Below are 13,534 nucleotides of genomic sequence, written 5' to 3'. Positions count from 1 at the left end.
GTCCTGGGGCCGAAGCTAGCCGAAGGATCAGCCGAAGCTATGGCTAGATCCTTCGGCAGCTTTGTGAATAACCCCCATAGTACTATGTGTCCCCATTTATGAATAAACAGGCTGTGATTTACATCAAATACTGTTCATTCATGAATTTCTGAATGGGGAGTAGCACTCCCTATGGAGTTCTTCCCATTCATTGAGTGCTGAGGCTGCAAAAAAATAAATTGAGGATTTGGTGTCCTCAATTTCTTTTTCTATTTCAAAAGGGAAATGTCATGGATCTGTTTAGACCCCAGAGATTTCTATTAAGGGGTTAACATGCCCTTTGTTTACAAAGCAATGTTTTTCGTGTTTACAAATGTGATTGACTACCGGTGTTATCCAAATACAAATGTCAGCATGTATTGCTCAAGCTGGTGAATGTGCGGGTATATTTGGACAGCTAATGTGCTTTATAACTGCACTGAAAGATTCACCAGTACTTTATAAACATGCCCCTATGTTTTATCCATTCAGAATCTAAAAGCTATCCTTTTAGGCAAAAAGTCTGCTGCTGTATTACATAACCAGATGTATTGCAATGTGCAGGGCATTAGTTCAGGATCAAAAATTAATGACAATGAGCTGCTCTGAGGAAAGCACAGGGAGGGATTTCCATCTGCTTCTCTTAATGTGCACTGGAGCCTTGGTGCACATTACGAGAATGTAATGCCAATAGTCCCATATGGCAATGGTTAAATAACGTAAATAACCGTGTTTTTATATTATTAAATAAATCAAGCATACTAAGCAATAAAATTAAACTGACAAAATGGTTTACTTGCAAAAAAATGTAATTCACTTGTAACAAACACTATTATATTAACAATTTATGTGCCTACATCATTTTACCTTTTTATGCTATAAATATGCTACACTTCGGCAACTATTGGTCAATGAATGTGACCAGGGGCGGACTGACAACACATGGGGCCCTTGGGCAATACAAAATTATGGGGGGCCCTTGGGCAATACAAAATTATGGGGCCCCCTTGTGCCCTGCCCATATACAAGCCCCACCCCAAGCCCCGCCTGCATAAACAAGCAGTGGTCATATCGTCCGCCAAGATGGCAGCGCTCACATGTTCAGGTTCCGCCATCTAGGTGTATACCAAGATATACTCCAAATGGCGGTACGGCCGCCGCTCGCTCTGCAGTTTCTGTTTGCAGTTGCGGATTCGGGGGCTCATTGCTTCATAATCCAAAACAGCATTAAAATTTGTTTCTTTTGACGAAACAAATTAAAATGTTTTTCATTTGTTTTGTCTGAACCAAATTCTTTTGCCCTGCATGTGTCTATTACAAACCACTCCAAACGATAAAATCTGACCCGTATACAGCAGATACGCATAAAATATAACACAACATAAAATTAAACAGGTTGTAAAATCTAAAAAAAATATAAGAAAAGTAAACAGTAGCCCCATCAACCAATAAGATATTTACATGAACCCAATCTGCCACTATACATGATACATTTTCTTACCAGTGCCAATAAACTTTAAAAACCAAAGATTACTCACCAGGGGCAGATGCGGGCACCATTCTTCCAGTGGGGGGCCCAGGACCGGATCTCAGTGGGTGCCTCCAGCCTCGAGCCCTCGTGCAGCCACAGGGGCGGTAGGTCCGTCCCACCTGTATCTACAGCCCCTCCCCGATACCTCTGGGCACTCGTCTGCGCCGCTGTCAGACTAGGATAGTGATGGCGAACGTTTTTGAACCTGAGTGCCCAAACTGACGCAAAATCAATTTATCTAAAAGTGCCAACACTGAAAATAACTTTAGTATTGCATTGCAGTTTGGCCGCTCGGGTTTAAAAAATGTTCAGCATCACTTCTTAGGCAGAATAGGGGAAAAGCACATATTCAAACATTTATACACTCATTAAAACACACACATAACACACACGTAATGAAAAAAAAAATCACACACACTCATTAAAAAACACACACAATAAAACACACACACAACTATTAACAATAAAAAGAATTAATAAAAAAATGTCCCCTTCTTCTTCCAGTGGGGCACTTGGGGACTATCCTGGTGGTCCATTGGAGGATCAGTGTGATCTGCATCTCTGGCTGATGCAGACCATACTAATCGCTCCTGCCTGTGGCACCACAAGGGAGCGATCAGAATGGTCTGCGTCTGCATTAGCAGGAGATGCAGATCATACTGATTCTCCACTGGACCACCAAGGCATGATTTTAATTAAATATATTGCCGGTTCGGCAATATATTAAATGGGACCTTGCCAGGTTTAAAGATGGCCGCTGCAACTTGCGGCAGCCATCTTTAAAAAGTTAATGGTAAATGGAGACAGGGGGACACCGGAGGCCCACACAAAGCACCACAGGTGAGGATCTGGAATGGCACATAGGCTGACATCACTGTACTAGGAGATGCAGCTGTGTTAAAGCGGCAATGCCGTTGCTGCATTAACACAGCCGCGTCTCCTCCATGTGGGCTGAAAAGGGCACTTTGGGATCGTTGACGAGCCCCCTGCTGGTCCGTATGGTCAGTCCGCCCCTGAATGTGACTATGTTTCGTTGAATAAATAGAGCATAAAATTACGTTTTCCCCCACTATGCAGTGCAGCATTTCTTTTTAAAGATAACTGAGGACCGTCCAGCTGCAGCTCGTATTCCTTCATTGTTAATAGGAGCATTTTCTCGGTATCCCCAGAATGGACCAAAGCTTGCAATACTGATCCTGGAGTTACGGGGCTGGTAGAAAGTATTTAGCACCGCAGAGGGTGCTTACAACTGTCAGATTTTTTTTTAAAAATCCATAACTTCTTAAAAATTGTTAGCTGGAGTTGGAGGTAATAAAACAATCTTAGAGGAGGAACACTAAAACAAAAACTGTTGTGACAGTGCTAGTGACAGACTGCATCATATATGTTATTTGTTATGCTTCCCATAGTTACACTTTAGGGATTAAAGGATGCAAACTTTGGCAACTATTATGTGAAAATAAAGAAATTATATGTGTAACAGATTGTAGGACAAATAAATACTTTTGGATGTGTAAGGCTAATGTGATTGACCCACCTCTGTCAATATGTACCAGCTGTTTCCAACTAAGCTTGTTTAATTTGCTTTTTGTAAAGCTTAAGATTAAGTGTTTCTATCAGAGTGGGTGTTGCTAGAGAGATTTACATTTTGGTATTTGGGCCATTTTTAATAGACACTTTAATAGAAATCTTGTAGGTTTTTTAAAATCAAACATTGTATATCCTCAGAGTAAATTGACATTGACACCTTATTAGACCTATTATGTCTAATAAAAACGGGTTGTATTTAGATTCAATAAAGCATAACTAGAGGACTACATGAATAGTTTGAAAACAAGAAGAACAGAGAAAAATACACTACAAATATATTTCAAATTTATATCTGAAGCCACGTTTATTGTTATTTGAAGTGTAGGACCCCTGCCAGAATCAATTTCTGTCTGTATCCTGTTGGTGAAATGTTCCTTTATTTTGTTACGTCCTGTCCTAGAGACACAACTGCCCTAGAGACACAATCCCCTCTTAGACAGCAGTCTCTAGAACAGACGTCCCCTTTGGAGGATTTCTCCTCACCTCTTGCTCGAAGGATCACTGTAAAATTTGGATTTCCCACCACTCTCCGAATAGAATTGTGATTCTATGATCTGAATAGAATAGATAGAATGTAAAAAAAAATTTGAAAAACCTACAGAATAAGTAAAGGAATATACTATATATGTCAAATATTGTCTCAAGAAATTTTGGAAGTTGATAAATTTCAAAACATCCAGCACTTTGAATTCCTTCCTCAAAGTCCAGTAAGTGCTTTATCAGGTAAGTATGTTTTTAAAAGAATCAATTCCACATGCATCATACAGTCGAAAGGGAAGTACTTCACCCAATCAAAAAATTCCACTCATCCTCTATAATCGTCTTCCCATTATAAGATGGTCAGTACACATTTAACCAATGTCCACACTCACCACTGCTCCCTATCTTGACAACGCTATTTTAAAATTTCCCTCAAAACAGCAGCAGGACAGAAAACCATCAGTTCTCCAGGAGTGACGATAGCCTGAGTTTAGGTCTAAGGACACTCTCCTGTAAACAGGAATTGTAAACAGAAATGATGACTAAGGCATGGATATGGCTGTAACAGTAGTTTTTGGCAAGTCACAATGTACTGAGTTTAAACAGTGTTTCTCTTTATTAATGCCTTTAAATGGGAAATATCTGCTGATTATCAACTCCGTCTTCAATGTATTACTTTCTTCATGCAGACTTTCCAGCAGTGAGCAAACTAAATTTGTAGACTAAATAAAAAAATCCCGTCGTGCTGCTTGGATTACGACTCAGAGCTCTATGTTCATGTAATGCTGGACCTTAGGTTTAAGATAAAACCTCCGTTTTTATTGCCTGGCCCACCTAACGCTGTAGCATCTGATTTTATGAGTACCTGTGCTGTAATTTAACCTGCATCTGTCCCCCATTAGTTGGATGCGCACATTTTATAAAACTCACTGTGTGGGAAACTTCCAGAGCCATTCTGCTGTGTACCTGGTCCCTTACTGCAATTCCTGATGAATTGATCCCTGATCACCCCTTCTGCATTGTTGCTCCACCATGTCTGGTGCCAGCAGCAACCACCACAGCCTGAATGATATTATCACTAATTTTTCACAGTTGTGGCAACAACCTAAGGTGCCAGATCAAAACTATGTACTGTGACTGGTAATGATGGTGATGATAAATCTGGACATATCCATGAGGCCGACAAGTGGACTCAACTGAGGGTTCTATGAAAGGAGACAGCTCACTAGACTGGTAGACCTATAGGCCTAGGATGGACTAAAGGAGCTCTTACGCCTATTCTTCTAAATGCTTTCTGAGAGAGAACTTGGTGCAACACATGGCATGATCACCAGTCAGTGTGCAACATTGTGGAGAGATTGACATGTAAAAAAATCATAGGTTCACCACTAGTTCTAGCTAGCTCAATTAACTGTTTAAACAAATAAAAATCTGGATGTATTCTTAAATGCACAGAATATTACTGGATATTGAATTCTTATAGGTATATTAAGCACCAGTACTGGACTCTGGAATATACAACAACACTATTCAAAGAAAGCATGGACTGACAATATTGATAATCCCAAACCCAAGAAACAGAAAATGCACCAATTTTGCTAGAGGCATTGTAGGAGCAACATAGGGAAAAACATGGGGTAGAATCCTTTGATACCACCTCTCAACCAATATATAATGATGTTCTAACGTCTATACACTTGCCGTCTACATTTTTTTTTTTATACCTTTAACTGTTAAACTCAAAAAAGAGAATATTAAAGAGAATATGTTCAGCACATATTTTAAATTGTTAGTCCTTTATTTTTTAATACAAATATGGCTGCCTCAATTTACATGTAAACACAGGAGGGAATAGGGGACCCCAAATAAATGTGGGAGAGAGACATTTGTCACTCATTAAAAAAACCCTAAGAATTCTTTTTTTCACACCTCTGTGCAGTCAGTGGCCTCTGTCCCCCCTTTTCAGACTGTCTCTGTATTACCTGTGGGAAAGTCTGGAGTAAAGAAGTCCACATGATTAGATTTGTGAAAGTATAAACAGGTGCAGTTTCTCTTAGACCTCACACTCCACACTCAGCACTGGAGATACTTTTTTCTCTTTAGAACTTCATGGCAAAGGATACTTGAAACCCTTGGGGGAGCACAGTTAATGGTACCACAAAAGGGTATATCAAGCAGTGATTAGATGCCAATTTTTTTGCAGTCATTTGTACAGAATATTGGAATGGTCTGTCGATACTGCTTCATAGCCAAACTTCAACTACCCAATCCCTTAGTTTCCTCTCTCTCTCTCCTAATTGAAGCATAAGTCTTCAATCATCAGAGAGAACAACATCTTGCCATACAATTCCTATAACTAAAATCAAACCTTTTATTTATTTATTTTTGGATAGGTTTTTTAGACCATGTTTTGTCTATAGATTGCATAGAAGAAAAAAAACTAGTATAAGGTTGGGCACACACCTTACAACCATCACAAGACTTTTGTCTTGCGATGGTTGTAAGGTACTTAAAAAAACGTATGATCTGCCCATCTTGGACAGACAGATCGTACTTGCGATGATCGCAAGCCGTGCCCCCTGGGGGCGGGCTTCCGATGACCGCAATGCCGAACGGGCAGTGGGCGCTTGCGCACACCGGCCCGTCCGGCTTTTATCTTACAAACATGCTACACACCCGCCGAACATCGTACGATGCTCAGCGTGTTTTCAAACATGTTCGGAAGTTTAAAGTCGTGCGACCTTACAGTAGTAGAGGCCGCACGGCTTCCACACACCTCACGATAATCGTACGATCGCGGGATTTCCCGTGATTATCATACGATTATCGCAAGGTGTGTGGGGACCTTAAGACAATATACTGGGATTTAAACATACCCAGAGATTCCTCCTCTGTGCTTGGATGTCGAATTCCAAGTGACAAAAATGTGTTGTGGTCCGGAGTGGGGCTCTTGCGAGACTACCCTGTAATGTCAGTGGAGTGACAAACAACATCACTCTGGCGTATCAAGAACTACTCATTGCGACATATTGCAATGGCAAAAATATCAAATGCAGGGGCTTATGCACTACCTTGTACTTGCTGCACATTTTTTAAAAGAACCCCAATCCATGAGTAGCTTAAAGCTGAACTCAAGGGAAAAGTCAAGACAACCCTTGCAGCGGGCTCTTTCTGCACTGCAAGGGTTAAATGATTGTTTTGTGTAGGATACCATTAAAAAGCATTTTTAATAACCTCGTCCCTCCCTCCTCGAGGCTTTCTTCTCTCCATGCGACCATTCTCATGAAGCCACTTCTCTTCAGTACTCCATCCCTCTGTTGCACTTTGACATCATTGCAAACAATGCAGGGCCAGCAGTCCTGTATTGTAAGTGAGGACGCAGAGGGCCTGCCCTCAACTCAGAGCGCACGGGGAAGAGGAGAGTGCTTCTGGGAGTGAGGGATGAGGTTATTAAAAATGCTTTTTAATGGGAGAAGAGAAACAAGGTAAGTAAAAGTGCTTTTTAATTTTCCCCTAGACAAAAATGAACATTTAGAGGGTCATTCACAAAAGGGTGAAGAGTTTGGAGAAGGCAGCAGAAGTGAAAAATCTAAGACAAAATAGCTGATTTGGAGAACTTTTCCATATCAGCTATTTTGGCTTAGATTGTCCACTTCTCTTGCCTTCTCCAAACTCTTCACCCTTTTGTGAATAACCCTGTTAATCCTTGCAGTGTGAGGGTAGCCGCACTGCAAACATAGTTTTGACATTTCCCCAAAGTTCAGCTTTAATTGGACAAATAGTTGTATGATAACACGAGTAAAGTTATGCTTAAAATGAGTCCTTTTACATGTACAGTACATAAAAATAACAGTCTATTATTTCCCTTCTATGACTGCTTTATTCCCAGGGTTGTTTTAGTGTACCTGAGTGGACAGTCAAATACCATAAATTATTTCGAGGAGAGGCTGTGGTTTGACCAAAGGCATTTTGTGGGAGCTTATGGGAAACATTTTGTAAACCTTGTTCCTGGAAGGAGATCTGGATCTGCTCATAAATTATGCAAAATCTTATTAGTGCATTAGATATCTCCATTAATTTTGAGGATTTAGTACAAAATGCATAGATTAAATAGTAAAATAGCAGACATTTCACCTGAATCCACTAACTGCAAGAGAAGCTTTGCATTTCATGGTGGAAAAAGCGATCATTACATTTTTAATTTTTTTTTATTCATTTCAGTTGTATGTAAACAATACAAATTGCAAATAAGTGTATAGTGAATGATTCTTATTTTCTGTTTGTAACAGCTGAAGTGTCAAGTGATGATTTTGTGTAATCTGCCAAATAAAAAGGGAAAATGACTCAGATTGCAATTCACATTTATGCCATAATATTGACTATATCCTTCATTATTCTCAAAATTGCCAGTGAGATTGGCAATCATCGCAGTATTGGCACTGCTGTGGACATATTTGATCTTGACTTTTGGACTAAAAGTCTTGATGCTTTCATAATTATTAGAAGTGAGCTTGCCGTCTGGTATTTTTGTAACTCTCAATTGATTAGAGCGTACCATGTTGGTCATTATGAACTAATATTAAATAATGAGGAAGTATAACATTATGCACATTATTTGTAAAACAATAAATATAAGGTGATAGTATTTCATGTTTTTATTAGCCATTGTCATACATCTGCTTTTTCAAGTTTGCTTGCCAAACCTTGGGATTATATCTTGGTGTGTGCAATGCCCACCTAAAGAATTTGAGAGTATGTGAAGGAAGACTAAGTGCAGTTATTGCTGTGTCTTTATATTTCTCATGGGAGCATATAACATTGTTTGGTTTAGTTCACATTACAGAGCATTATGTTTTAGCAGCAGTATTGACTATGGATGAGATTCTGTACAGTTACTACAGTTAATACATTTATTATTGATATTGATTTTATGTTTTTGGTGGAAGATTTTTTTTTTATTTATTAAACATTTTGTCTAATTTCAACTGTTTTTTGAGAATTTTTATCAAGTTACTTTTCTTTGTTTGATATCAGGAAGTAAAATAATCTACAATTTTGGTTCGACCTAGAATCCTATTTTGTAAATTGAATCACCCTGCATCTTCAACTTCTGTCCTTCTTGGAATGTTGTCTCATATGTCCTAAACTTAAAGTGATACTAAACTCAGGAATGAAATCCTAAAAATGCATTCAAGTACATTAACTATTAACAAAGCTTTACCTTGTTTGTGTATCACTCAGCTGTAGATCCTCAAATGAACTCTGAGGTAGGGTAACCACTTTTGCTTCCCATGGTCCCTGCCTGTGTTTTAAAGTATCCACTGCTCCAAGCTCGCTCCCATGATGGACTACAATCTCACATTTCGTTTACTAATATGTAGTGAGATTGTAGTCCATCATGGGAGCGAGCTTGGAGCAGCGGCTAACTTACAACACACACAGGGACCATGGGGAACAAATGTAGTCACCCTACAGAAGGAAGAACAGGGTCAGAACAAATGCAGAGATGATTTAAGGATCTACAGCTGAGTGATACTCAAACACGGTACAGTTTTGTTAATGATTACGTTTATTCTTTTCGGGGCAACCATCATTTATTTTCGAAAGTGATACTTTTAGTGAAGTTGTCCTTTTAAGCTTCTCCCCACTCTCTTCAAATATGAGCCACATAGCCAAATACTTACCTTCTGCCTCACTTTGGGGATCTTCACTGTGTGGCCCTGCCTGACTCTGCACGGCCTTTGCTTCAAAAAGACCAAGCCAATTCCTGCACTTAGTGCACATATGTGCGGCTCACTCTATTCATTCCCTTTTGTTGGTAATGTAGACATCTTAAAACACCTGCATACATTCAGCATCGTGTTAAAATAAATCAGTACTAAGAGGTTATTGTCACCAATCAAATCTGCCTTGGAAGTTTGAGTGGAATTGATGATTTTAAAAGAAGAGATGTGATACTGTTCCCTGCAAGGTGGTCTGTGTATGCTGACTGCAGTGGATTAGATGGAGCACAGATTAAGGTAAATTGAGGGGAACTTCAGATTTTAGCACAGATATAGTTTGCTATTTTTTACCCTCCCCCCAATGTTAGCACTTACCTTAAATTAGGTTTCCTAATCCGATCTTCCTCTTCCTTCCTGATGTTTTCATCTATCCCTTCAGCGGTGCGGCGGCTCTACGATCCAGCACTGACTCCTCTCTGATTGCAGACACTTTCCGATCCAGCGGTGTCTGCATGTGGGTGCACACGTCCATAGACTTACCTTGCGTCTCTGCTCGTCTCCCGGCCGAAAATCCAACTGCGCATGCGCCCACCCCAAGATGCTTTTTGGCCACCCGAGCAGTTTAGGATTCTCGGGCGGGAACGCACGACGAAAACAGGGTAAGTTTAAACCGCTGTTAAAGCTGGTTTTTAAAAAAAAAAACTTTTTGCATATACTGTATCTACTGCTCGCTAGCAGTAGATATAGCAGTAGATATAGGCAAAAAAACCGGGGGGTTTAGAACCCTTTAAGGAACTTACCAATTTACATGTTGCTTGACATTGCACTTTAAATGCGAAATCCATGGACAGGAAAGGTTTTGCGCTTGTAATTGGAAGTCCTAACTTAGTAATAATGCACATTATTGGACATACTTGAACTACTTGGAATTCAGGCAATGTGCTATTTAGACTATAAGCACTTGTGAGCAGGGTACCCAATATCACTTTGAGTCATGTATTTAGTGGTATAGTATATATTACAATAGAGACATATTAATCTGCTTTTTTTTTTCTTCTTTTAGGGTGTTGGTCTTTCTGTTCATGGACATTTTAGAGTGGCATCTGAAAAGACTTTGTTTGCCATGCCAGAAACTGCAATAGGTAGGAATACACACTCTCACAACATTTGACAGGAAAAAAATTGTCAACTGTTTGGCAGCTTGCCTAGGTTCAGTAGAATGATTTGCTTTCCGGATGTCATTAAAATGTTGATAAAAACAAATCTAAATATTTTGTTTTGAAATTAAAGATATGGGTTCTGTTATCTAAAAGCCAGAAAACTAAAAGGAAAAAGCAAACAAATAACCGGTATGATTTGTCATGCATTCAAGATTTAAAAGGTTCTTCTACTTTATTTTTGAGAAGCACTCCTAAATAATCTGGGTATTTCTGTTATAGGTGCTATGCTGCCATAATCTGCTCAGCAGTGTTTTGGGTTTTTTTTGGCCTAGTCTTGGATGTCTGACAGTATATATAGTATGTTCTAACTCTTCACTGAATCACTCATTAAATCATTTGTGGTCCTCTTTTAGTTTTTATGTGCAGAGGTTTTTAAAAACGGCATCTGACAAAGCTTTCATATTTTTAAAATGTGCTTTGCATATACAAAAATAAATTTACACTGGCACAATAGACTTAGCATATGTGGGGTACCTGAGCACCTGGCTAACCCTCAGTGGAATTCCTTGACAAAGCAAATTGAGAATCACTGGGATTTACATCATGGGTCATCATTTTGGAAAGAGAACATACTGTTGTTGCATGGCAATGTTATATCTGGCCCTAGGCATCATAGCAAAGTATATTTTTATGTAACTAATTTGGCTTGTGGACCTGCTTGAAAATACCATTGATATGTTGTAATGTCTACCCTAAATTTGCCCCCCCCCGTAAAAACAATTTTTAGTTTTGCAGATTATTAATTTGGCAAACCTGTCTCCCTTATCCCTGAATGAACTGTACATTTAAGGATATTTGCAGGCTGTGCATTAGGTGATGATGACACAGGATTAGGTGTGTGAGTTCGGTAAGCTGTTTTTTTTTCTTTTGAGCCTTCTAAAAAAACCAAGGAGATTGTGTCTGCTTTGCTGTGCACCATATTGTGCAGATCAATACATTGTATGTCAGTACCTTGCACATCTCCAGCTTATACTGTATGTGTTTGCTTTTATTTTGTAACAATCATCAAGTCAAATGTACAATGCATGAATGCTATTTGGAGCATCAGAATCTAATGGCCAGACGTGCCTGATTACATCTAAGCCTTGCAAATATTCCAGATTCAGCCTATACATTTATATCTGTAAAAAATAAGTCAAGGCAACTGGACTTGCTCTATTTTTCTTAAAGACGTTTCACTGGTCATCCAACCAGCTTTCTCAATTCAGAATGACTTGTATAAAAAATTATCTGGGAATAAATATGGTGAATGTCGCTATAATCCACATAATCTGTTAGTCACAACCAGGTGTTGAATGCATTTGCATAATTGGGGTCTAGGAGGTGTTATTATCCGGCCCCTGAGGTGTTAAAACAGCATTGTATGTGGCAGACAATAGATATTTCACACTGTAGCCCTGTTGTTGCTGTGCCTGCACAGTTTATGCATATTTATTTTTTTGTGTATTGTGTACTTTGCTCTTTAGAACTAAACTGCTAACAGAGTCGATAGACGCTTTGTCCTACCAGGTTAACTATGCACAAGAGCACATCTCCTGATTGCTCTATACTCCTTTGAAAGTACACTAGCATCCATAGTCTAGTGTCACATTAAAGAGTTCACTTTCCTGTTGATAGGGTGCTCATTTGTGTGTTGCTTTTTTCCTGTACTTTTGACTCTTCCTGCTAGTTTGTTTTGCTCGTGGTTCTTGTCTGTTCTCAATCTTTTTAGATCCTGTTGCCTTTATTTGCCTGATATCCCTGATCATGCTGCTGCTACCTCTGACCTCTTGGACTCCTTGGGTCTGATCTCTTGCTTGACCTAATCTTGCTAGAACACCACAAGCCCAGACCTTGGCTGTGTTAATGATTACTTCACTGCTCAGCCTTTTTTGCTTAGACGCTCGACTCTTGATTCCCCCCAAAATAATCTTGGTTTCTCACCTGAATGACCCCACAGTCCTAAAGAGGTAAAAGGGATTCTGTCCTGGGCAGAAAGACGCATTCCAGCCTTGTCCAACATTTACATCCCAGGTGTGGACAGTTGTCAGGCAGACCTTCTCAGTCAGCAGTGCCTGCATCCAGAGGAATGGTCCCTACACCCCAAGATGTCCCAGGACCTGTGTCACAAGTGGAGAGCACTGGATGTGAACCTCCTGGCCTTCAGATTTAACAACACACTGGACAGGCTTGTCTCTAGGTCCAGAGTTCCTCTGGCAGAAGCAGTTGATTCTCTGGTGGCTCAGTGGAATTGTTACCTGCTAATTTATGCATTTCCTCCCCTGAAACTCGTTCGTCGTCTGCTCCGCTGGAGCAAGATGGAAGGCAGATTAATGCGGTCCCCTACCTGATCAGACTCCTGGCAAATGTGTCATGGAGTCTTCCAAAGTGTCTGGTTCTTCTGTCCCAATGACCAGTTTTCCCTTTAGTTTCATAGTTGCTTGTTTTGAATTGCATGGCTGTTGAAGCCCAGGTGTTTAGGGGCATAGGAGTCTCTGAATTAGTAAATCCCACGATGCTAAAAGCTAGAAAGTCTACTTCCAGCAATATCTGCCATCACACATGGAAGCATTCTTTGCTTAGTGTGAAGAAATAAAAATGTCATCCTATAACATTTTCTGTGGGTTGAATCCTGGAATCCTGAAATAAGACCTGGATCTGCATCTGGCTCTGAGGACCATCAAGGGGCAGATCTCGGCGCTTGTGATCTTGTTCCAGAGATCGCTAGCTTCATACTCTTTGATTAAGACTTTTGTGCAAGGTGTCTCTCATGTGGCTCCCCCCAGTGGTGTATTTAGGTTTGGGGTTGCCCTAGGCAAGACAAAACTCGGGCGCCCCCCCATACACTAAATTTACCCCACCTGGCTGTGGTCTCAGGTGGGCTCTGCGGTGGTCTCTACAGGATCTGTGGTGGTCTCTACAGGATCTTTGGTGGGCTCTGCGGGGTCTCAGGCTGCTAAGCCCACCATAGACCCCGCAGAGCCCGCCACAGA

General features: G+C 40.2%; 1 protein-coding gene across 1 annotated transcript in view; it reads left to right on the top strand.

The window, feature by feature from the left end:
• HIBCH (3-hydroxyisobutyryl-CoA hydrolase) overlaps nucleotides 1-13,534 on the top strand; it is a 101,666-nt gene that overhangs the window by 40,639 nt on the left and 47,493 nt on the right. Inside the window, exon 7 of the mRNA XM_018556075.1 lies at nucleotides 10,406-10,484. Within this exon, the coding sequence (XP_018411577.1) occupies nucleotides 10,406-10,484 (79 nt within the window). The remainder of the gene's footprint in view (nucleotides 1-10,405; nucleotides 10,485-13,534) is intronic.

This window comes from Nanorana parkeri, unplaced genomic scaffold (assembly GCF_000935625.1).
Source record: "Nanorana parkeri isolate BGI_ZX_2015 unplaced genomic scaffold, ASM93562v1 scaffold224, whole genome shotgun sequence".
Taxonomy (NCBI): Eukaryota; Metazoa; Chordata; class Amphibia; order Anura; family Dicroglossidae; genus Nanorana; species Nanorana parkeri.
This window is presented reverse-complemented; position numbering and strand designations above follow the sequence as displayed.